The sequence below is a fragment of the Mesoplodon mirus genome (assembly GCF_964341445.2).
Source record: "Mesoplodon mirus genome assembly, chromosome: 12".
NCBI lineage: Eukaryota > Metazoa > Chordata > Mammalia > Artiodactyla > Ziphiidae > Mesoplodon > Mesoplodon mirus.
In genome coordinates, this window is record NC_138988.1 from 40,157,941 (window position 1) to 40,183,872 (window position 25,932).

General features: G+C 39.2%; 1 protein-coding gene across 12 annotated transcripts in view; it reads left to right on the forward strand.

Moving 5' to 3' along the window:
- The window catches only part of MAP4 (microtubule associated protein 4), a 170,668-nt gene that overhangs the window by 70,332 nt on the left and 74,404 nt on the right, over positions 1-25,932 (forward strand). For all 12 annotated transcript variants that reach the window (XM_082637953.1, XM_082637952.1, XM_082637950.1 and 9 more), the window contains exon 3: positions 7,913-7,981. In XM_082637953.1, coding sequence (XP_082494079.1) covers positions 7,913-7,981 — 69 coding nt within the window. The remainder of the gene's footprint in view (positions 1-7,912; positions 7,982-25,932) is intronic.

Below are 25,932 nucleotides of genomic sequence, written 5' to 3' on the forward strand. Positions count from 1 at the left end.
ACCTCCAGCACTTGCTTTCCTGTTCATATTCTCAGTTGATGACTTTTAGAACAGATAATCAGTAAACTCAATCAAAAGAGAGTTTATGCACCCCCCATCTCCTAAACTACTTTTATCTGTGCCCTTTACTCTGCTATTACTTTTATTGTCATGAGTGAACTGCTCATGCTCTCACTCAAGGGTACTGCTATAGCTGTTGTCTCTTCTGTCTCCTGCATCATCAGTTCCTCTCTTCAGCTGGGCCATTCATCAGCATCAAACATACCATAATTTTTTCCTTCATAAAAAATCCTATCTCAATCTATGTCTATCTCATTTACTTTGTTTTATTCTGTTCCTTCTTTGAAAAAGGTGTATCTACTCCCTAATCCCAATTCCTTTCCTCTCATTCTTTCTTCTTTTTACAAAAATATTTATTTATTTATTTGGTTTTTCTGGGTGTTAGTTGAGGCTCACCAGCTCCTTAGTTGTGGCACGCGAACTCTTAGTTGTGGCATGCAAACTCTTAGTTGTGGCATGCATGTGGGATCTAGTTCCCTGACCAGGGATTGAACCTGGGTCGCCTGCATTGGGAACGCGGAGTCTTAACCACTGCACCACCAAGGAAGCCCCCCTTTCATTCTCTCTTGAACCCACTCCCATCTGACTTTAACCCACACCATGTCACCCAGCTGCTCCTTTAAAGGTATACATTGCCAAGGATGAATCCAGGATGACTCAAGGTTTTGGCCTGAGCAACCAAAAGGAAGGAATTGTCATCTTGTAAGATTGGGAAGGCTGTAGAAGGAGTAGATTTTGAGGGAAAGGTAAGAATTTCAGCTTATCTGATAGTGGAGAAGATACCTAGTCGAGAGCAGTAGGCAGCTAGATAAGAGAGTCTGGAATTGAGAGGAGAGTTCTGGGCTAAAGATACATATCGGGAGGTTGATGATAAAGCATTGGCTAAAGGTGGTCTTCTACAAAAAATCCTTTACGAATGGGTTTAGATGTAATCTTCCAAGAACATTCCCTGACTTCCCTCTCCCATCTTCTCCCACAACCCCCTTTATCTTTTCGTCTTCCCCTTGGTAAGTGCCTTTCTTCCCTGAACCTTCCTTTCTCATGGCACTTGTAAGGTCATAGTTAAGCTATTTGTTGTCTCACACTTAAGCTACTCTAGAGTAGGGATAGTGTTTTGTTTATTTTTATATTCCTGCAGAATGACACATTTAGGAAAAGAAAAGAGGCACAGAATAGTTCAGAGTTTACCAGCAACCCCAAGTTGCACAGTGATAAGAAAACAGAGGTCAAAATGACAAGTGAGACAAGTGACAGGGTGGAACATGGAAAGCACATCCAGTGACATCATGCAGAGTCTCACAGTCTGTGGGGAGATAAGGTGGGATTGGGAAACATGGTCAGATATGCGTTAAAGAGAGATCACTGCTCTTGGCACATGGTAGATATACAGTCATTGCTCGTTAAACTGAATTGAAGTCATTTTATCTGTTATTGAACTAGAATCATTTTGTTCAGGTTTGGGTTATGTTAATGTGCAGACTAGCAAGTAATGAATGTCTGCAAACTAAAGTGGTAGGTCTTGGGACTTCCATGGTGGCGCAGTGGTTAAGAATCCGCCTGCCAATGCTCAACATCACTAATCATTAGAGAAATGCAAATCAAAACTACAATGAGGTTCCACCTCACACCAGTCAGAATGGGCATCATCAAAAAATCTACAAATAATAAATGCTGGAGAGGGTGTGGAGAAAAGGGAACCCTTTTGCACTGTTGGTGGGAATATAAATTGATACAGCCACTATGGAGATCAGTATGGAGATTCCTTAAAAAAGTATAAATAGAACTACCATATGACCCAGCAATCCCACTACTGGGCATATACCCTGAGAAAACCATAATTCAAAATGAGTCATGTTACCACAATGTTCACTGCAGCTCTATTTACAATAGCCAGGACATGGAAGTGACCTAAGTGCCCAATGACAGATGAATGGATAAAGAACATATGGCACATACAGACAATGGAATATTAGCCATAAAAAGAAATGAAATTGAGTTATTTGTAGTGAGGATGGACCTAGAGTCTGTCATACAGAGTGAATAAGTCAGAAAGAGAAAAACAAATACCGTATGCTAATACATATATATGGAATCTAAAAAAAAAAAAAAAGGTTCTGATGAACCTAGGGGCAGGATGGGAATAAAGACGCAGATGTAGAGAATGGACCTGGGGACACGAAAGGGTAAGGGTAAGCTGGGATGTAGTGAGATAGTGGCATTGACATATATACATTACCAAATGTAAGATAGATAGCTAGTAGGAGGCAGCTGCATAGCACAGGGAGATCAGCTTGGAGCTTTGTGATCACCTAAAGGGGTGACATAGGAAGGGTGGGAGGGAAATGCAGGAGGGAGGGGATATGGGGATATATAGCTGATACACTTTGTAATACCACAGAAACTAACACAACATTGTAAAGCAGTTATACTCTAATACAGATGTTAAAAAAAAAAAATCCGCCTGCCAATGCAGGGGACATGGGTATGATCCCTGGTCTGGGAAGATCCCACATGCCACGAAGCAACTAAGCCCGTGCACCACAACTACTGAGCCTGCGCTCTAGAGCCCGCGAGCCACAACTACTGAAGCCCGCGTGCCTAGAGCCTGTGCTCCACAACAAGAGAATCCACTGCAATGAGAAGCCTGCGCACCACAACAAAGAGTAGCACCCACTCGCTGCAGCTAGAGAAAGCCGTGCACAGCAACGAAGACCCAATGCAGCCAAAGATAGATAGGTAGATAAAAAATAAATAAAAAATGGTCCACATAAAAAAAAAAACCCTTAAATTTTAATTTAAAAAGTTTCTGTAACCAAAGGCTCCTAAGCATTAACTTGGTCCAGAGGAGATTTATCATCACAATTATCAATAATAGTAGTACCCAGTTGATCACAGGTTTTTTTTGACAAATTATTAACAACCATAAAAGTTGAATCTGATTGGAAATGTTTTTCTGATGAGATTATGGGGACTATTAATTTCCTTGATTAGACCATAAATCTGGATAACTATTTTTTGTTAGGATGGAAAGGTTTTAACAATATTTAGTCCTATTGTTTTTATAGATAATAATAGCCGAAAAACCTTATTCACTCAGCTAAGTATGTGGGAATGGAAGCTTTATTGTGGTAATATCTTTAAATCTTTGAGTTACATGCTAAGCATTCCATAACTCAGTATTATTAAATATTATGACCCCTTTGAATTCTGGAAAAGCAAAGAATTGAGAACTACCTAACCTGGAAAGGATTTGTTAGTCATTAGATAATTCACTTTGTTTAGGGGTTTGCTTTTGTTTCACAGATGTGTGATAGTTGCTTTCATCCATAGAGGAAAATGACATATTTCTTTTTAAAAGTCTCCTATTTGCCGTATCAACATTGTTTCGCTGGGTGACATTTATTCTCTTTGAACATGATGCCTTTCTTTTTTGGTAGTAGTTTTCCTCAGTTATTTGGCAATACTTGAGATCCCCTGTGATAACATGACTTTTCTACCACATGCCTCTGGCAGGGGTGTGACAGTGCTGCCAGGTGTGGTGTGGGGCTCCCCCCCAACTCCTCTGGGTATCACCATTCACCCGTTGGCTTCCTCTTGTGCCAAAGCATTCAGTCTCTGTTCCCATCTTGGGTTTGGCACAAAGGTGACTATTGTGGGGTGAGGGAAGGAAAGCATGGGGGAAGTGGGGACTGACCTGACAGCTTTTAACTGAGTCCCATCATCGCTGCTGTCTCTAAGCCTAGAGTACCTTGGAGTCCTGTTTTCCTGTGCCTTCTTTGGGCTGGGGTTTCTCCTTAGTGTGGTCTATCTGCTTCATTTTCTTGGATATTCCTTGTAATTTCTGCTCCACTGGGGGGGTACCCTTCTTGATTTCTAGATCTTTTATTACTTAATTTTTTAAGCAATCTTTCCTGCTGCTTCTAACTGCTTGTGATACTGTGTTGAAGCTGGCCTGTGTGCTTCAGTTGGCTATCTATCCACTATTTAAGGTGCTCAGTTAAAACAGGACTTTACATCTGTGAAAGTCTTCCTTTTTATCCCCATCTCTGTTTCCCTGCACTACATTCCTTAGCAGTTACCAGTGGTGTTTGGTATATTTTTTTCCCCACACCTTTTCTGATTATTTATGTGTGTTGTATGTCTTTTTGTGAGCTACATACCTAAAATGGATTCCTTTTTTTAAAAAACATCTTTATTGGAGTATAATTGCTTTACAATATTGTGTTAGCTTCTGCTGTATAACAAAGTGAATCAGCTATATGCATACGTATATCCCCATAACCCCTCCCTCTTGCGTCTCCCTCCTACCCTCCTTATCCCACCCCTCTAGGTGGTTGCAACACACGGGGCTCATCTCCCTGTGCTGTGCAGCTGCTTCCCACTAGCTATCTGTCTTACATTTGGTAGTGTATATATGTCATTGTTACTCTATCACTTTACCCCAGCTTACCCTTCCCCCTCCCCGTGTCCTCAAGTCCATTCTCTACCTCTGCGTCTTTATTCCTGTCCTGCCTCTAGGTTCATCAGAACCATTTTTTTTTTTTTAGATTCCATATATATGTGTTAGCATATGGTATGTGCTTTTCTCTTTTTGACTTACTTCACTCTGTATGACAGACTCTAGGTCCATCCACCTCACTACAAATAACTCAGTTTCATTTCTTTTTATGGCTGAGTAATATCCCATTGTATATATGTGCCACATCTTCTTTATCCATTCATCTGTTGATGGATACTTAGGTTGCTTCCATGTCCTGGCTATTGTAAATAGTGCTGCAATGAACATTGTGGTACATGACTCTTTGAATTATGGTTTTCTCAAGGGTATATGCCCAGTAGTGGGATTGCTGGGTCATATGGTAGTTCTATTTTTAGTTTTTTAAGGAATCTCCATACTGTTCTCCATAGTGGCTGTATCATTCCCACCAACAGTGCAAGAGGGTTACCTTTTCTCCACACCCTCTCCAGCACCTAAAATGGATTCTTGAGTTAAACTGGTATTTCAGAATTTGATAGACTGCCAGATTTTCTCATAAAAAAGTTGTTTCAATTTATATTCCTCCAGTGGAGTATGAGATTACCCATTTTCCTACACCTTTGCCAACACAGGCTATTATCAAATTAAAAAAAAGATTTTATCACTCTCATGGCCAGAAGATGGTATCATTTTTGTAATTCGCATTTTCCTATAGTCTGCATTTTATTTATTTTTTTTGCAATTTGCATTTTCATCTGAGGCAGAGTTTTGAAAATATGCATTTTTTCTTGAGCTAGGAAGAATAAATTTTATAAGCTTACTGTCTGAGGGTAAAAGGGAATTTATTTAGGCCAAATGTGTTCTAGCTCATATTTGTTCTATCTCTCTGGATAAGTAAAACAATATGTGAAGCCCTAGCATGGTGCATACTGGGTATTTAATAAAAGTCTGTTATCTTTCATTCGTTTATTTTCCTCTTCTTCTTCCAGTTAGTTGATATTTTCTTTCAGTCTGCCTTGTTCTTTTAGTTTGTTCTCTTTAGTTGTTCCTCTGTTACCCGAGATTACAGAATGAATGATCTTTTCAGTGAGTTTATATGAAAGATTTCTGCTTTGGATTTGTGGGACCCAGAAGCTTGGACATTGTAGTTTGCTGTCTTCCAAAGTAAAATCTTGCATTTTATATTTTAATAGCATATGTTCTAGATTTTTACTTGTCTTATGAAAAATATGTCTGTGAGGTTTTTTTTTTCTCCTAATCTTAGGGAACTAAGCATTATTTGACTTAGTTCCCTAATCTTTTTTAAAATTAATTAATTAATTAATTAATTAATTTTTGGCAGCATTGGGTCTTTGTTGCTGTGTGCGGGCTTTCTCTAGTTGCAGAGAGTGGGGGCTACTCTTCGTTGCAGTGCACAGGCTTCTCATTGTGGTGGCTTCTCTTGTTGCAGAGCATGGGCTCTAGGCACGCGGGCTTCAGTAGTTGTGGCTCGCGGGCTCTAGAAGCGCAGGCTCAGCAGTTGTGGCGCACAGGCTTAGTTGCTCCGCGGCATGTGGGATCTTCCCTTACCAGAGCTCGAACCCGTGTCCCCTGCATTGGCAGGCGGATTCTTAACCACCATGCCACCAGGGAAATCCCTGTGAGGTTGTTAAGTAAGAGTGATTTGTAGGAACCTCTTGGGTTGGCAGGCTGACTGCAGACTAAGCAGGTTGCTGAAATGTTAGATATCGTCAGAGCCTTTCAGAAAAGGTTGTATGTCCTCAAATTGATCTATACAATCAGTGCAGTCAAGATCCCATCAGGATTTTTTTGTATAAATCAACAACTGATTCTAAAACTTACATGGAAAAGCAAAGACACTAAAATATAACCAAGACAATTTTGGAAAAGACCTAATTTGCAGGACTTGTGTGACATCATTTCAAGACTTTATACAAATACAGTAATCCAGACATTGTGGTACTGACAAAATGTATAGATTTATAGGTCAGTGGAACAGGAGAGTCCAGAAACAGACCTACACGTAATATGGTCAGTTGATTTTCAAGAAAGGTGCAAAGGAATCAGTGGAGTAAAGGAACAATTAGATGTCAACGTACAAAAATATGAACATAGACCCATATCTTATACCACGTAAAAAATTTAACTCCAAATGTATCATAGACCTCAGTGGGAAACCTAAATGAAAACTATAAAACTTCTAGAGGAAAGCATAGGAGAAAATCCTGTGACCTTGGGTTAGGCAGAAATTTCTTAGATATCCCACCAAAAGCATGGAAGCATGAAGGAAAAAATGATAAATTAGACTTTATCAAAATCGAAAGCTTTTGCTGTTCAAAAGACACAGTTAAGAAAACAAAAATACATTTCTTGGATGTATTTTCTTGGAAAATACGTTTATGGGAGAAAATATTTGCAAAACTCATCTGATAACGGTTGGTATTCAGAACAACAAACAATCTTCAAAATTCAATAATAAGAAAATACACAACCCAATTAAAAAAATAGTCCAAAAAATTTGACTGTTCAATTCACCAAAGAAAATAAAAGAATGACACGTAAACAGGTGAAAAGTTGCTCAACATCCTTAGTTATTAGGAAATAAGATACAACTATAGTCTATAAGGATACCTTTAAAAAAAAAAAAAAAAAAAGCCCTCTGCTTCCAGAGCTGCTGGTGACTTCCAGGTAATCCTCATGTACAGGAGCAGTGATGGTGCCCTGGACTTTCTACATGGGTTGTTGTTGTTTTAATATTTATTTATTTGGCTGTGTTGCAGCATGCGGGATCTTTCACTGCAGCGTGCGGGCTTCTCTCTAGTTGTGGCACTCAGGCTCCAGAGCTCATGGGCTCTCTAGTTGTGGCGCGTAGGCTTAGTTGTCCCATGGCCTGTGGGGTCCTGGTTCCCGGACCAGGGATTGAACTCGCATCCCCTGCATTGGAAGGTGGATTCTTTACCACTGGACCACCAGGGAAGTCCCACGTGGGGGTTGTTTTAAACGGCTCTGTGTCCTTGGACCATTTGGTTTGAATCACCGGTTCTAAACCTATGGTGCTTCATGATGGTTTTATTGAGTATAATAGTAACCTTTGACAATGTACAGAGCAGGAAAGACTTAGACTTGTTATTAGGAAAGCTTCTCCTGTAGTCGTGGTGCTTATCAGAGTTTGGATGCCATAGAAATCAATGACTCAGTTCTATTCTGTGTTTCTAGATTTCCTTTTATTGGATCTTTAAATTTTGGACAGATTTTATCTGCTTTAAGCTAATGCTATGAAGAGTGACAAAAATTCTACTAGTTAGACAGTAGTTGCGTCTGTTTTTCATTTTTCTATCTATCACAGTGGGTAATTATTCTTTGTGGTCATTGCAGGTACTTCATCTTCTCAAGCAACAGTGCTTGCCAACGGTGACCACGGAATAGAAGGGAATGATGCCACTGGTAAGTGATTTCCAGGAGTCCCCAAATGTGTGGGTGAAACAGTCACAGTAAACACCTTGATCAGCTCCTTTGAGGAGGATTGTTAGTGGAAGCGTATGGATTATTTCTAAGGGTACTCTTGTTCTTGGTGGTTGTATTTAAACCCAGGGCATCTGCCCCATAACATTTCCAACAATGGAAAGAGAGAATTTCATTTGATATTCCTTGAATATCTTTTGTAGTTGTACCACATAGGCACTGGATCAGTCTTAACAATATGCTTTTGTTGCAGAATGACCAAAAAATTGTTATTATAATGGAGTCCTTTGGCTGCTACAGTTCTTTGGGCAGGTCTCATCCCTGAATGCACACTGTACTCAGTTTGCTTTCCATGGCTCAATGTTAGGAAACTTGTGAGCTGGAAATTAAAAGTTCTTTCCTTTCTGTTGTGCCCTCAGTCTGTTTTTCCTTTATTTTCCCCTTAACTGTTACTTTTGAAATCTGTCTCTGATGCCTAGCCCATTACCAGGACTAGCACTGAGTTCCTGTGGGTTCCCCCAGTGTATCTGAAGTGAGGAAAATTCTTGAAGCAGTAGCAGCGTCCATAGGGATGTACAATACTATGTAAATCTTTGTTTAGGTAGCTGATATGAGAGCCATGTTGAATTTTAAAAAATAACTGCACTTAATTAGCTTAAGTGCACAATCAGGCTGACACTGTTGACCCAACTGAAAAGACTTTTAACTGGGCATAACGTTTGCTTCACATTACTGCAGGGAGGCAAGTGCTAGCCATGTCTGTGTTCCTCTTCTTGCACGCATACCTTAGCCTTGAGAAGCCTTTCCTTGAGCCACCATAGGATTTCTCGGTTTCTAAGGCTTCCAAAAAGCCTTCTGTTATCACTAGCGGTTATTCCAGGATTTACTCTTTATTCTGTGACCTTTAGAAATGTTGTATACATCTTTGTATGTTAGGTTTACTGATGACTAGGTTCTATTAGTTGTGAATGATAGTTTTACCCAGTGACAATAAATCCTTATTAGCAACTCATTAATTAGGAACTCTTTACTTCAAAAGTTAGAAACAACCTGAAGTGCGACCTTATTTATCTTCCAGTTTTGTGAACTGAATTTTTTTTGTTTTTTTGATAATCTTAGTTCGTATGTAGTGTTGACTGTTTCTGTGTCTGCTTTGAAAGCAAAGGTCTATATAATTTTGGTTTTAAGAAAATGTTTGTAGAAATATCCCCATGATGAAAGGAGAAGAAGCTTGAACACAAACTTTTAAAAAATGAATAAATTCAGCTTTCTTTAATGAGGAGGCAGTGCTAGGGGAAGGAATGGCTTGAAGGGATTGATTTGGTTAGCCATTTGGAAGAATGAATGCCATTTTCATCCGGGAAGGAAATGACTACCACACTAGAATAGGTTTCTTCTCCATCAGGATGTCAGGTCTGACCAGAGGAGACTCAGACTTTATGTAGCAATTGTTTCCCACTGCCACAGCTTAATTGTGCAGGAAAAAAGAACAGGAAGAACATGCAGCCTGGCCCTTACTGTTTGAAGACTTCAGTTCTCTAGCTGCAAAAAAGAACCCAGCTGTTTATGAACTGCCCAGTGCCATTATGAGAGCAGGTCTTTCTGCTCTTGGACACCTCTCCACCATTGTGTAGAATATAGTTTGCACACCTGGGGAGATGTTGTGTTCTCAACCTGACCTCTTGACTATATTAAAGAAGGTGCTTTACTGAAAATATGCATGTTTCATTGGGGGTGGAAAGGAGTAGGGAGGGGGCCAAGAGTGCATGTTTTCAGAGCATGTTGTGACATCATTCTAATTTGGCCATCACTAACTGGAGCATGTAGCTCCATGCTCTTTTGGAAATTCCTACTTCTGCTTCCTTCAGAGTGTTAATCTGTAGTCCTAAGAGCAGACCCGCTCTGCTGACAGTGTATAAAGGGTTTATGAGCATCTTGCAATGTTGAACTTGCTGTTTACTAATGATCTGTGCTTTTCCACCCTTTCCTTCCCTTTCCTACTTCTTCCTCTCTTTCTATTTTTCTCCTCCTAGAAGCCTAGCGTGTCTCTCAACACTGGGGCTGCTGCAACACCAGACCAGTGATCTTTCCTAAGCACCGTTACACTTGTAAAACCTTCAGCATTTTGCAGAGCTTTGCTTTCCTTCCTGGACACGATATAGAAGAAGCTGAGGGTAGTTCTTCGGGGCCCATTTCTGCTGATGCCTGAGCAAACCACCTGCTTCCTTTTGTGCTCCACAGGGCTTGATGGAACCTCGTTTCCCTTTGTGAGCACAAAGTACCAGATGAATTCTTTTTAATTTTAGTATTTTTATGAAGGTCATCTAATGTCTTTTATTTCTTGTTCTCTTTTAAAACTCATTTTTTAATTTAATTCAGTCTCACATTTTTCTTTTCTTTAAACATTTTTAGTTGGCCTTTTTCATTTGGTTTTCAGATCTTCAACCTGAATCAGGGTAATGTAGCAGCAAATGAGAAGGTGTGCTTTCATAAAGGGATCGAGGCCACCAGCACTGCCGTGAACCTCCCTTCTTCTCTCCCTCCTCCCTCCCTCTGTGAGCTCGCTTTTAGGGTAGATTCATCTTTCAGGCTACCTATGTTTCTCTCTACCTTACTAACATCTGAATAATTATAGCTATTTTAATTTAAAGTTCTCTAATTTAGAGTAGTTCTGATTAAACTTTGAAAAATATTTCCTGAAATGAAATCATCCTTTGTTATTTGCAAGTTAGGCTGAAATTGTTTCTATTACGAAATTATGATCTATTTGTCCAGGCTTAGATTCTCCTGAAAATTTGACAGCCTTATTATTGTGTGTGGAATTTCATATCCCAACTTTCTTAACATGATCATGAACTATCAAGATAATAATTGGGAAGTTAAGGAAAATGGAATCCTGTATTGTTAGAATACTGGGATGTTGATACAGATAGAAAATAACTTTTTCTGTAGCAACCTGAGAATGAAGTTAAATTGCAACACATTGAAGAACTACAACCAATTATTAGGTTTCTAATGAAATGATTATCTGACTGGACTCCAGCTCTGTTCAGTGTTAGCCTCCCTATGAACTGTGGAGGTGCCTTTGTACACCCTGAGGTGGGATTGGTGGGTCACATATAAATACCTGTGTGTCAAGTCCTTTGCCACGAACCTTAGGATTTACTTTCACACATTCTGAGGATTGTCCCAATAGGACTTCCTTTTTCTCATTCCTCATTTTCCCAAACTAAAGCTAAAAAAATCTGAAACCATCTGGGACAAATACTGTGGAACTTTTCAAATGATAAGCTTTGATCGGATTTTTAGAAATAGAATATAAAACATGGGCCATGTTTTGAAATTGTAGAGGAGTTCTGGTTTAAGATCTGGAATGTGAGATACTCTTTAAAATTTTCTATCCTCTTACTGACTATGCAGGTTTGTATAATCACTAAGCTACTGATTATTTCAGATTAAATATTTGGCACCATGTTCTGAGGAAGATTTGAGATGTACATTGTTTTAGGTCCCCTGATACAAAACTACTTTGGGGATGGGAAAGTTAGAATATTATGAAAGTTTAAACCAAGACCCTGCAGTGACTTCTGGAATTTAGGAAGCATTCCCTCCTGTGGTCCTGTGGCTTCTTCGTCTGCCAGGAATTCCTTCTGTGGGTTCTGGAGAGAAGACGCTAAGGGAGGCACATTTTAGAGGGAAGTGCTTATGCTAACATTCTAAGCAGTTGGTAAATATGAAAACTCTTAGCAAAGGAGAAAAATATGAAAAATACCATAGGAGAGCGCACCATCAAATAAAACATAGCTCTTTTCATTTGGCATGTAGTTGTTTCATATTTTTTTGTGACTTTTTTTCCCAGCCAAGGAACTTTTCACAACTGTTAGTGCTAACTTTAAAAAATCATGCTTGACGTCCTTCCATCACTTCTAACTAATCTCTGCAGTTTGTCTAGGTGACAGGTGGGTAGAAAAGCCTGGGTGTGACCCCTGTGGTATAGCTGTGGTCAGAAACATACACTCACACTTCATTATTGACATTGATTTATTCCACTTTAATTTCCATTTTGTCATGTTTATTTCTCTTTGAAATTTGTTTTTTTCCAAATGTTTCTCTTTGAATTTATGGAATTGTTGAACATTTCTACTATCAGCCAGCTAAAATTTAGTGTATATTGTTAGCTCTGTTTCACTTGGATGTTTCATTTTGAAGGAAATAAATGTAACGTTTCACATATAGCTTCATATGAAGTAGCCAGTCCTGCAATGAAATGCTGTATTGCCATCATGGTCACACCCAGTGGCCCAGGATCTCACTGGTGAGGTAGCCAAGACCTGTCAGGGTTGCTCTATTGAAATGTGTTGTTTCTTATGTGCAATCTCTCTCTCTCTCTTTCTCTCTCTCTCTCTCGTGTTTTTTTCCTTCTTTGGCCCAGTGTTGAAGATGTAGAACTTTGTTTTTAAACAATATTTTTATAACTTTATTCACTCACCTAAGTTTGTATTTTTTGTGACTTTAGATTTCAACAGTTCTGTATATTGGGACATTTTAATGTGATCATTGTGCTAAATAAATTACACTAATAAACATCTTACACCAACACCGTATGGACTGGATTTTGGTTGGGGTCTTAATTATTGAAGTATAATGTGGCCAGAACATGAGTTTTGTAATTAAAGACCCTTGAGACATGAGCTCTTGGTCTGACAAAGCTTCTAATCCGATTCATAGTAATTCCATAATTATATGGGCTTTTTACTTTTTTGCCAGGCACCTTCACTTACGTTGTCATTTTGGATTATCAGAGTGAACTCCCTTTTATCCGGAATCTATAAGAGTTAAGAAGCCCAAATGACTATTTGATATTTTATAGCATCTGATGAGAAAGACAGTTGGCAGAGTAGCAATAAGAAGTTATTCCAAAAGACAGTTTCCATGGTGTATCAATTACTGTTAGATACTTTCTAACACTATACTTATGTTTTGTTTAGTCCAATTAAAATTCACATTCACAGTCTTCCTAAAATGCCTTTTGAATTAATATATAAAACGTGTTACATTCAATAACATTTTAATTTTGTAACCTTATTGTTTGATAATCTAGTAGGCTGTATCTGGGAAGAATTCAATGGAATGCCCAATTTCCTAGCCATTGTGGGTTAGTGTGTCTTTACAGTAGATAGATTTGCAAACGCAGTATGTTGACTGAATTAAGACGTTAAAAGACTGAATACCTAAGGTAATTTGCATGGCATAAAGAACTTTTTTAGCTTGGCAAACATTTCTTTTTATTAAGAAAGCTCAATTTAATGTTCTTAGGTTTCTTTGCATTAAGAGAGCTCAATAATCTGTTCTTAGGTTTGAAGCACAATAATATAAGCACTGTAAAGAATAATTCTCAATCTTGACTAACCTTATAGGTACCCTAGGATTAAACTTTTGGTGATGGGAACAACTGTTGGGTTTTATTAGTGTATTCATTTTGATGAAAGTGAGATGAAACCCGGCTTCAGGTGGATTCTTCCTCCTTGTTGGCCTGGTAATATGGTGGGGCTGGGAGACTAGAGAGGGTTCTGGACAAAGACACAGGACTGGTGGGGCAGGAACAGAGTGTTAGTTTTATTTCTAAGTCATGCGTAAAACTGGATTATCCTCCATTTTATTTTGATGCTGTTTTCATTACAATGAAGGCTTAACAAGACTTAACCACAAATAAACATCTCTGCTGCCATGGAGCCAAATTACTGTTATTTACACTGGGGCTAGATGCAGTACACTAAGTGCTCCACAAATGGCAGTGTTACTGGTGGTTTCCATTGTGATCAGAGTCATGGCTTTTTATTGTGATAACTCTTCTGAATGGGATGTGTTATCATTCCCTCGGGTCAGCACAGCAGTGAAACAGTAAAACTGCTTTGTTAGAATGTCATGACACAGAAAGTATCCTAGGTGTTTCATCCCTGTCACTTGTATCATCAGATGGAATGCAAAGGATTTTGTATTAGATAAAATTTAAGTCATCAAAAATGTGAAATCTTAACAGAAAAATCTGTGATGTTAGAGTTTCTGAACAGCTATTGTAACCAACCCATATGCTGGCATTATCGCTCATAAATGAAGCCTGAACATAAAGCTGCACACTGTGTTCCTAGATGTAGACACAGCAAGGCAGCCATTCCCACTGCCCCTCCTCAAATCCTGAAAACAAAGCTTTAGTTTTTTTTTTTCCTTTCTTTTTTCAGATATGCGTTGCATTTTGGAAACACACCAGTAAAATACCAACATCTAATGTTTCTTAAAGTTTTTCTTTTTTGGTTTATTGTTTTCTGGTAAAAATATAAAACTTCTCAGAAAAATCCACATGTACCCATTAACACACATGTTATATTTACTTCTAGGGCGTTTAGCACTCCCTTGAAACCAGCTCAGGGACTGAGCTTAAGAACCTTCATTTAAGCAAAGCATTTAATTATACTGTGAGCCATTCGATTTCTATTTCTGTTGGAGTTTTGTGTTAAATGAAACAAAATAGCTTCTTCCTGAGCTTTGAGTGAGTCCATAATTCTGAAATACTTTTTAAACTGTTACCTCGTTTATATAATTTGCTTCTCTTTGTGGAATGATACTCTACCCTATGTCAAAAGGCATTTGTAAGTATGTAAAAGGCATTTGTAAAATACTTTATTTGTAATTCGGTAAGTAATATATGAATACATTCTCCTTTCTCAGAAAAACTAAAGCATTGTAGATAGAGCCACACTCTATCAGAGTCCAGAAGATTTTTACTCATAGAACTAACATTCACACACAGCTACTATAAGTTGATCTTGTATTTTTACCTGAATCTAGACATGAACAGATTCTTCTGTCTGATACATCTCATTAGTAATAAGGGTAACTGTCATTTGTATAACACATTAGAGTTTGTAAAGTGCCTTTGAATGGATAACAGTATCCATTTTTCATTTGAAGAGGTTGAACTTAGGTTAATAAGAGAGCTCCAGGCTGTACCCAGTCTGGGAAGAAGTGCTGTGCTCTTTCTACCACAGTGTCATGTCTCAGTGGATCTTCTTAAGTGCTAACTAATCATCAGAAAGGTAGTTGGAAGGAACGGAAGTTTGAAGGCCTATTTAAAGCCTTTCTTAGGCACTATTTTCTGGGAGAAAATCTAGGCTGAGGCAAGGGTTTTGCATGTAGGTAGTTTATTTTGAGAAGTGATCTCAGGAAACAAGAGTGGGAGACTGCAAAAAGTGAAAACGGAAAGATGAAAAACCAATACAGTAAAGTATTACTAACTTAGTCACTGCTGTGGACAAAGACAGCTTAGTCCTGTTGGATGGGATTTAAAGGGTGAGAGGCGGGGGGCACAAGTGGTGTCCAATTAACCAAGAGGTTAATTCAACAAAAGATTTGTCTGCCTGTACTTTATCATGGAATATGAGATCTTTGATTTCTATACTGGGAAATTTGACTCAACTCCATCTATCATGGAACTAATTTCCAAGCCTAATTGTTAGAAACTGTGTAACTAACCACAATTTTAGTTTTGGAATTTTCCATCCTAATGTTTTCTTTATGAATCAGTTTCAGTAATTTCTATCTTTCTAGAATGTCCATTTCAATTAGGTTATGTATTTTGTTGACATACCATAGTTCTTGGTGTTCCTTTAGAAACCTTTTTATTTCTGTAACATTGGCGTTGATGTCTTCTCTTTTATTCCTGAATTGAGTAATTTGAGTCATCTCTCTTTTTCTTGATTGGTCTAGCTAAAGATTTGTCAGTTTCATTGAGCTTTTCAAAGAGTCAACTTTGGTTTTCTCTGTTTTTCTCTTTTTTATTTCATTTCTCTATTTCATTTATTTCCTCTCCAATCTGTGTTATTTCTTTCCTTCTGCTTGCTTTGGGTTTGGTTTGCTCTTCTTTTTCTAATTCTTTAAGGTGGGAGGTTATGTTGTTGACTTGAGATTTTTTTTTTTTCCTTCCCTGTTATTGTAGGTATTTACAGGTATAAATTTCCCTCTGAGCAGTGCTTTAGCTGCATCTCATAAGTTTTGGTTTTCCTAAGTGTTGTGTTTTCACTTTCATTCATCTCAAAGTATTTTCTAATATCCTTTGTGATTTCTTTGACCTATTGGTGATTTAGGAGGGTGTTGTTAATTTCCACATATTTAGGAATTTCCCAAATTACTTACTGTTGTCATTTCCTAATTTCATTTCATGGGGTTGGAGAACTTTGTGTAATTTCAATCCTTTTGAATATATTCAGGCTTGTTTTATTGCCTAACATATGGTCTGTCCTAGAGAATGTTCCATGTGTATGTATGTTCTTCTGTTGTTGGGTGGAGTGTTCTATAAATGTCTGGTAGGTCTGCTTGGTTTATAATATTGTTCAGGTCTTCTGTCTCTTGTTGGTATTCTTCCTAGTTGTTCTATCCAGTATTAAAAGTGGTGCACTGAAGTCTTCAACAACAATCATTGATGAATTACCTATTTCTCAATTTTGTTAGTTTTTGCTTCATATATTTTAGGGCTCCCATCGTAATGTTTTAAGGAGAAATTTGAATAATACTAATTTTTATATGCTTTTTACATTGTTCAAGGATTAATGCCTTGTGAAAAACTCTGGGGTGTGGATAAGAGGATGTATACAAATGATTATTCCAACTATGAGCTTCCAGCAACAGTAGGGAAATATCAGTCACTGGTAGAAGATTCAAAGTGCTTTTTCAGGATGCTCACCATTGCTAATTATCACAAATCAAAACTACAGTGAGGTTACCACCTCCCATTGGTCAGAATGGCCATCGATGAAAAGTCAAAAAATAACAAATGCCGGAGAGGGAGGGTATGGGGGAAAAGGGAACCTTCCTACACTGTTGGTGGGAATGTAAGTTGCAGCCACTATGGAAAACAGTATGGAGGTTCCTTAAAAAACTAAAAATAGAGTTGCCATATGATCCAGCAGTCCCACTCCTGGGCATGTATCCAGACAAAACTGTAATCCAAAAAGGTACATGCACCCCTGTGTTTATAGCAGCACTGTTTACAATAGCCAAGACATGGAAACAACCTAAATGTCCATTGACAGATGAATGGATAAAGATGTGGTACATATATACAATGGAATATTACTGAGCCATAAAAAAGAACGAAATCATGCCATTTGCAGCAACATGGATGGACCTAGAGATGATCATAGTAAGTGAAGTAAGGCAGAAAGAGAAAGACAAATACCATATGATCTCATTTATATGTGGAATCTAAAATATCACACAAATGAACTTACCTATGAAATAGAAACAGACTCACAGACATAGAGAACAGACTATGGTTGCCAAGGTGGGGGCAGAGGAAGGGATGGATTGGGAGTTTGGGATTAGCAGATGCAAACTATTATATATGAACAGACTATGGTTGCCAAGGGGGGAGGCGGGGGAAGGGATGGATTGGGAGTTTGGGATTAGCAGATGCAAACTATTATATATAGAATGGATAAACAACAAGGTCCTACTGTATAGCACAGGGAACTATATTCAATATCCTATAATGAACCATTATGGAAAAGAAAAAAAGTGCTTTTTCAAAGGATTTTTTCCCTTAAAATATCAACTACCTTTTTTTGTAGAAATAGAAAAATCTGTCCTAAAACTCATGGAATCTCAAAGGATCCTGAATAGTCAAAGCAATAGCAATCTTGAAAAAGATAAAGTTAGAGCTCTCAGTCTTCCTGATTTCAGAATTTACAAAATGCTACAGTAATTAAAACCGTGGTGATACTGGCATAACGACAGACATATAGTCTAAGGAATAGAACAGGGAGCCCAGAAATAAACCCTTGTATATATGGTCAAATGATTTTAGACAAAGGCGCTAAGACCGTCCAGTGGGGAAAAGATAGTCTTGGTGTTGGGATGAAGGTGGATCCTTACTTTACACCGTATACAAAAATTAACTCAAAATGGATCAAGGACCTAAATGTAAGTGCTAAAACTGTAAAACTCTTAGAAGACAACATAGGGCAAAATCTTCATGAAATTAGATTCGGCAATGATTTGTTGGATGTGACACCAAAAGCACAGGCAAGAAAAGTAAAAATAGATAAATTGGACTCCACCAAAGTTAAAAACTTTTGTGCATCAAAAGACACTATCAATAGAGTAAAAAGGCATCTCATGGAATGGGAAAAGATATTTACAAAACATACATCTAACAAGGGGTTAATATCCAGAATATATAAAGCACTCCTACATTTCAACCACATGAAAACAACTTGATTTAAAAAGAGCAAGGGACTTCAATAGATACTTCTCCAAAGAAGATATATAAGCCAATAAGCATATGAAAAGATGCTTAACATCACTAATCATTAGGAAAATGCAAATCAAAAGCACAATGAGATACTACTTCACACCCATTAGGATCTAGGCTATTATTTTAAAGCAAACAAACAGAAAATAACAAGTATTGGTGAGGATGTGGAAAAGTTGGAACTCTTGCGCACTGCTGGTAGGAATGTAAAATGGTGCAACCATTATAGGAAACAGTATGGGAGGTCCTCAAAAAATTAAAAATAGAATTACTGTATGATCCAGCAGTCCCACTTTTGGATATGTACCCAAATGAAAGCAGGGGCTTTGTACAACCTTGTTTATAGCAGCATTATTCACAATAGTCAAAAGGTGGAAGCAACCTAAGTTATATATACATACAATGGAGTGTTATTCAGCCTTAAAAAGGAAGGAAATTCCAACATGTGCTCCAACCTGGATGAGCCTTGAAGACATTATGCTAAGTGAAATAAGCCAGTCACAAAAGGACAAATGCTGATGCCACTTAATATGATTCCATTTATATGAGGTACTGCCTATAAGTAATCAAATTCATAGAGACAGAAAGTAGAATGGTGGTTGATAGGAATTGGAGGGGGGGAATGGGAAGTTATTTTTCAATGGGTACAGAGTTTCAGTTTTGCAAGATGAAAAAAAAGTTCTGGAGATGGATGGCCGTGATGTTTGCCTAACAGTGTGAATGTACCTAATGCCACTGAACTGCACGTTTAAAATGGTAGACATAAATAAATAAAGCTAGCTCATTTAAAATAAAAGGTGACTTTCAAATTAACCATCGTGTACGTACAGACCTCTTTAGAATTAAAGTGTTGCTTTATATGTTAGCTGCCTTGTGGGTTTGTTCTAATTTTTCCAGTTGCAGGGAGAAATGCACAAATTTATAAACATTATTTAAATGCTAACCAGAGTTTAAAGGAACATTTTGTAAGAACATATGTAATATTAGCTAAATTCCGTGAGGAGGTTGGATGAGAACTAAGAAAATTTGAAATTAGAGCTTGAAATCTCCATTTAGATGTAGAGTTGGCATCTCAAATTTGAGGTGTCCTAAACTGTACTTCTGATCCCACCCCTGCAACTAAAACAAACAAAAAGACTAAAACCTTCTCCAGCTCTTTAAATAGAAACAGAATGTTCTTCTAGTTGCTCAGGCTGAATGTTTGCCTTCCCCTATCTTGCATCCCGCATCTATTTTGTCAGAAAAATAGATCTGGAACCTGACCACTCCTCACCAACCTCCTGCTCTTCTCTGATTTGAACCACCAGCTCTCACTGTGACTATTGCAGTAACCTCCCAAATTAGTCTCCCTCCTTGCATTCATTTGCTCCTTATAGTATATTCTCAAAAGCACCCAGAGTGGTCCTGCACATAGATCATGTTATTCTTTTGCTCAGAGTCTTCCAGTAGTTTCCTATTTCAGAGTAAAAGCCAAAGTCCTTACCAGATACCATAAGGCCATGGGACAGGTGACCCCTGTCACCTCTCTGACCCCGTCTCCTGATTTTCCCCTTTGCTAACTTTGCTTCACTGGTGTTCTCACCACGGTTCCTGGACAAGCCAGGTGGGCCCCTGCCTTGGGCTCTGAGCACTAGCTGTTTTCTCTGTCTGGAATACTCTTCCCTCATATATACTCGTAGTTCGCTCTCCACCTTCTCAGCGAGGTCTTTTCTATCTTACCTAAAATTGTACCCCTTCCAGTTTTCTCCCCTACTTCTCTGCTTTAATTTTTCTCCATGGCACCTGTCGCTTTATTATTTGTACACATTAATTATTTATATTGTTTATTGTCTGACTTTCCCCACTAGAAGATAAATGTTATGAGACGGTGGGGCTTTTGTTTTGGTCACTGCTGTGGCCCAGCACCTAGACCAGTGTCTGGCATAGAGTAGGTGCACAGTAGCTATTGAATGAATAATCTTGTTGAATGTGTTTTTAAAAAAAAATAAGTGGAGGAAAGAAATGTGGTTCTAAGGAAGGAGTCTGTTCTAAACTGGCAGTGTTATGTCTCCTAAGATGGAAGTTAGGTAGGCGAAAGGCTGGGAGGAGGCACTGATGGGAGCAGAGAGGGGAGCTCTGGGGGAGGAGCCACGGCAGAGCCCCTCTAGCAGTGAAGGAGGGGATTTCTGGGTCATTCTAAAGCATATCAAGACTTTGGCCCAGGGCTTCCCTGGTGGCTCAGTGGTTGAGAATCCGCCTGCCAATGCAGGGGACACGAGTTCGATCCCTGGTCCGGGAAGATCCCACATGCCGTGGAGCAACTAAGCCCGTGCACCACAACTACTGAGCTTGTGCTCTAGAGCCCGCGAGCCACAACTACTGAGCCTGTGTGCCACAACTACTGAAGCCCGTGCGCCTAGAGCCTGTGCTCTGCAACAAGAGAAGCCTCCACAATGAGAAGCCCGCGCACCGCAACGAAGAGTAGCCCCCGCTCGCCACAACTAGAGAAAGCCCGCGCACAGCAACAAAGACCCAATGCAGCCAAAAATAAAACAAACAAATAAATAAGTAAATAAATTTATTTAAAAAAAAAAAAAGACTTTGGCCCATAGATCCCTTGCTGTGTTTCTGTAGCATTTAAGAGACGTGGCAGGGAATTTTACATTTGTCCTTGAAACAGACATATCCTTTCCCCTCTCCCGTGGCAGAGCCTGAGCATGTGCCATTCAGCCCATTTGCTCTGATGTTACTCTCGTGTCCCTGACAATGTTAAGTCTGTTATGGTTTTCCATCTCCCTCTTTACCTAATACATTTTCATGGCTATAACATTGTCACTGAGGTAAAAAAAAAACAAAACAAAACAACTTTTTAAAGTAATAAAGACTTGCGCTATGATCTTTCTGCGCTATTGAGAAAATTACAAACTTTTGTCCTAGACCATAACAGCTGTTTTGTTTAACGTTGAAGAGGAGTGGGCCACCTTGCTGTCTTGTGTATAAACAGGTTATCTAGCTTACATTTTTGTATATTGTGAAGTTGCCTGAGCAGTTTGATTATGTTTTCTTCCTTTCTCTTCACCAGCATTTTTCTCTGAGTAGGTGGTTCTTTCTGTTTGTTTCAGGCCTCATGTAGGCAAAGAACGTTGAGAGCAAGGTCAGATATAATTGCAATAATTTTTGACAGGTTATTGGTACATGTCTTTCTGGAAATAAATCCCCTTAGTGGTTTGTTTAAATTTGAGAAAGCTGTGTAAAGAACAGGCCTAGATCTACCACCTGCTAGCTTTGGTCTCTTAGGCAAGTTATTTGCCCTCTTTAAGCCCAAAGTTCTTCCTCTATAAAATGAGAACGAGTAATAAAAGAATTGTTTGTGTTAAGGGACAGAAAATATTTTCAGTGCTTTGTAACCTGGTTGAAGGGGTTAATAAATGTAAAATGATATTGGGATAATGATTAATGTCCACATAGAAAGTTCTTACGCGTTCAACCTAGTATATAGTTCTGCCAGTAAATCATTCTTCGGCCGTCAGCCCCTTTTCCTATTTAAATGAGTGTATAACAGTATTTTACTTGGATGTAACTAGAGCGCGTTTGGTGTCCTTTGTCTTTGGAGATTCTCTATTTCTAGAGGACAGAATTGAAGGTGAAACTTTAAAGGATTCCAGGCAAACTGAAGGAAGAGCCTTTGTTTTGTTCCTTGTGAGAAAATTAATTTAGGACTTTGTTACTGCAAAAACCTGGGACAGCTGATCCTCCAGTGGGGATTACAACAACTTGAAATGAGCCGAGAAGATGCAAAGATGTGTAAATTACAAATTTAGGTATTGACATTAGACTTCTTAGAGGTCTTCACTGAAGAGTTCTGCTCTCTGTTCAGTAAACGTTGATATTTCTGGTCTTTGCTTTTCCGTGTAAAATAAAGAGCTAGTCTGCCGTTGCAGCTGCTGTAGTTGTTGGTCGTGAGCAGCAAAGATGCAGTGTGTTCTCTCACGCACACGACAGCCTTTTAACTAGAGCTTAGCATGTGCCCTATGATTTCTTTTCTTTGCATTAAACGTCGCTCATTCTTTTCCCCATTTTTTCCTATAATGTGGATTTAAGTCATCTCACGGGTTGGTTATTTATTTATTTATTTATTATTGAGGTATAATTGACATAAAACACTGTTAGTTTCAGGTGTCCAACATAATGATTTGGTATTTGTACATGTTGTGAAATGATCGCCACAAAAAGTCTAGTTAATATCCATCACCACACTTAGTTACAAAGTTTTTTTTTTTTCCCCTTGTGATGAGAACTTTTTACTCTTTTAGCCCTCTTGCTGATTTAATTCTCAGTATCTGTATCAATCAGGGCCTAGTCAGGAGACAGAAACCACACAGTAGTTTGAACAGGGAATTAACTACTGAGGGGTAGAGAGAACTCTAAAGAATCCAAGAATGGCAGGGGAGCAGTTACTACCTAGGGGAGCAGTTACTACCCCAGGACTGAGGCAGAGTACAAAGGAAAGAAAAATTTGGAAGAATACCCTCCTCCTCCAAAGCCAGCTTCTTATCTTGGATATCTTCACTGGATGTTTGCTGAGGAGATGTAGACCAAGGTTGGCAAACAGGAAACCGTACATGGAGGTGCTGCTGAATCACCAGGAAGCCAGCTTGGGGCACTGGCAGAACTTGCCTGAGAAGATGCTCACAGGAGTGCCCACTAAAACATGTTGGGATGAGTACCACTGGGTGTTCTGCATACCAGCAGAGCACCACAGGAGCAAGAAGATGGAAAAGCACGCTGGAAGCAGGAAGAGAAGCCCCTGCCTCCATCACCTTGTAGTAACCTTAGTATCATGCCAACTGGCAAAGGAGAGATGTTTACAGGGTCCAGCTCCATTATCACAAGCAGGGTAGTGAAGGGGCAATTTGGAGCTGAGAAGCAATAAATTGATAACTGGCACAATCTACCCCTTTGGCTACTTAGCATCCATATGTACTTGTCTACATATGTTTGAGCTTTCACATATCAACAGAACAACTCTTTTGTTTGCATCTAACAAGATATAGCTGTCTCTCATATGATGAAGCAGCTTTCATCCTTTCCCCAAAATGAGATGCTCAGTACCAGTAGTCATGGTATTCATTGCTGGATATATTAATCACTCCTCAAATCACAGTTCCACTGAATATTCTTTTGTCAAGAGACTGATTGAAAAGTTAACCTTTGACAACTTATAATAATGGGAAGAAGGAAGAAAAGAAGAAAATGGTTAGAATGTACAAATAAACAGAATATAACAAAGAGAAAATATACAAAGCCATCAGAGTTCTCATTTCTGTAATTAGTCACGAGACCAGAATTGATATCTGTGAGTTCTTTCTTCAGCTACCCATTTTATGTTTCCCTTTGCCCTCAGCCAGAACCTCAGCTGGTAGAAATTCTTTACCTGGTGAAATGATCCAGAATTTCAAATTTTCATTTCTTCAGTAGTCTGGCCCTTTTTTTAGTTGCCCTAGTTTTCCATGAACCTTTATTATTGGCATGGAAGTATTAAGAGGTACCTCAGAGAATCCCTTGGGTTCCAGACATAGTCCTCCTTGCTTTTATTGTGTTGCAGCAACCCAGTTTTCCCTTGATAATGAGGCTCAATCATTCCAGCCAGTAAAGTAACCCTCTTTTTTCTGCCTGTTGGTTCAGTGGAATAAGGAGTCCCAAATGGCCATGTAGGAGTCTCATTTTCTAATTTGGTTGAACCGTTATATATGCTGGTAGGTATATTTCCTCCTTGGGGACTAAGACCTTCAAACTAACAGAACTCAAAGTTGCCAGGAGTTGAAGTGAAAATTCGATGAGTGGGTTATTGGATATAGTACTATTCCTCTTGATTCTCAGACCCACATATTATGGCTGTTGGGGAGACAGCACTCTATAAGGGTCTCTGATGCAAAGCATTACCCCATTCTTTTAGGGTGTTGTCTCCCAGCTGAAACTGTAACTGAGTCTTCAGTAGGTGATTATTCTATCTTTTAGTTAGGCCAGCCGTCCTGGGTGATGGGGTGTGACAATACCAGTTAATTCCATGGGCTTGAGTCCTTTTTTTTTTTTTCAATTTGTTGTGAAATGACTTTATTGATTGAAAGCAGTGCTGTGTGAAATGTTATGATGGTGGATCAGGCATTTTATGAGCATTGGCAGAAGCAAGGTAGGCAGAGAAGGCAAATCTATATCCAGAATACATGTCTAGTCCACTGAGGACAAATCTCTGCCCCTCCCTAACTGCTCCCACAGTCCCCCCCCATGATATAAGTTTAGTGTAATCAACTAGCTGGTCTCCCTGGGAATGGTACCCTATAGGAGGCTGAGTTCGGGTCTGTGCTATTGGCAGATTAGACACACCTGGCAGTAACTTTAGCCAGGTCAGCCTGGTTTAGGGGAAGTCCATGTTGTTGATCCAATACATAGCCTCTCTCCCTACCATTGAGGAAGCACTGGTGGCTGGGGCAAGAGGCTGACTGATATCCATAGAGCATGTCATTCTGTCAACCTGGTTATTAAGGGCTTCCTTTACAATGAGTGCCCTTTAATGATTAGTCACTTGGGGCACAAATACGTTAGTATAAACAATGTAAATCTGTGCTCTGACCATCTCTCACTGCAGGCAGAGGGGCAACCAGATGTGCTGCTCAAAGTTCCACCCGCTTGGAGGGTTTTCTCTCTACACTGTCCTTCAGGGTTACCTTTAAGTGGGGCTGTAGTGCTGCATCTGTACCAGCATATTGTGCAGATCCATGTGTAAACCAGACTTCCCCATTCAGCTGGTCATATGGAACTCTTAGGAGGCTCTTGGCATGGGTTAAGGGAGAGGGGGCTTTGCAACAGGAGTCAGAGTTGAGGGAGGCTGAGCCACCTGCTTAGGTAACTTACTCATATCTTTGGACCTGCTTGAATTTGGTCTCTTACATGTTTCCTCCTGATGATGGGTTGGTACTGCACATGCCCACCATTATGGTTGCATGAGTTAGACAACATCTAGTTCATGATGAGTAGCTCATGGTCGTGTGATCACATTATGCCCCATGGTTAGGCATTTAGTCTCTAGCAAGGCCCAATAGCAAGCATGAAGCTTTTTTTTTTTTTTAAGGTGAATAGTTGTCTGCAGAATATAGATTTTCTCCCAAAATGTAGAGGTTTGGGCTCTCGAATTCTGTTATTTTTGCTTGCTAGACGCCCCATTCAGCATCCCTATTTGCCGTGGACACTTCAACTGTCATTGGACCTACTGGATCATATATTTGCTGTGTCCTACTAATCAGACCCAATTAGCATAGTGCCAATATATAGTGGGCCTGTGTGATATTTTTTGTTCAGCATCACTGTGGGCTATATTATAGGAGAACTGAGGTAGGCCCGAGGCAAGACTCAGAGGCATATAAAGGGCAGGTAAAAGCAAAGTGCTTCTGGTGGTCCTTGCAAATGAGTATAGAAACAAAAGACACTAGCCGGGTCAGTAGCAGTGTGCCAAGTGCCGGGACCATGTTAATTTACTCCAGTAAAGGTGCTGGTGTATCAGCTGCCAGATGGAAAAATCTGATTAGTTTAGGATTATCCATAGTCATTCTCCAAGATCCATCCAACTCCTGCACTGGCCAAACTGATGAGT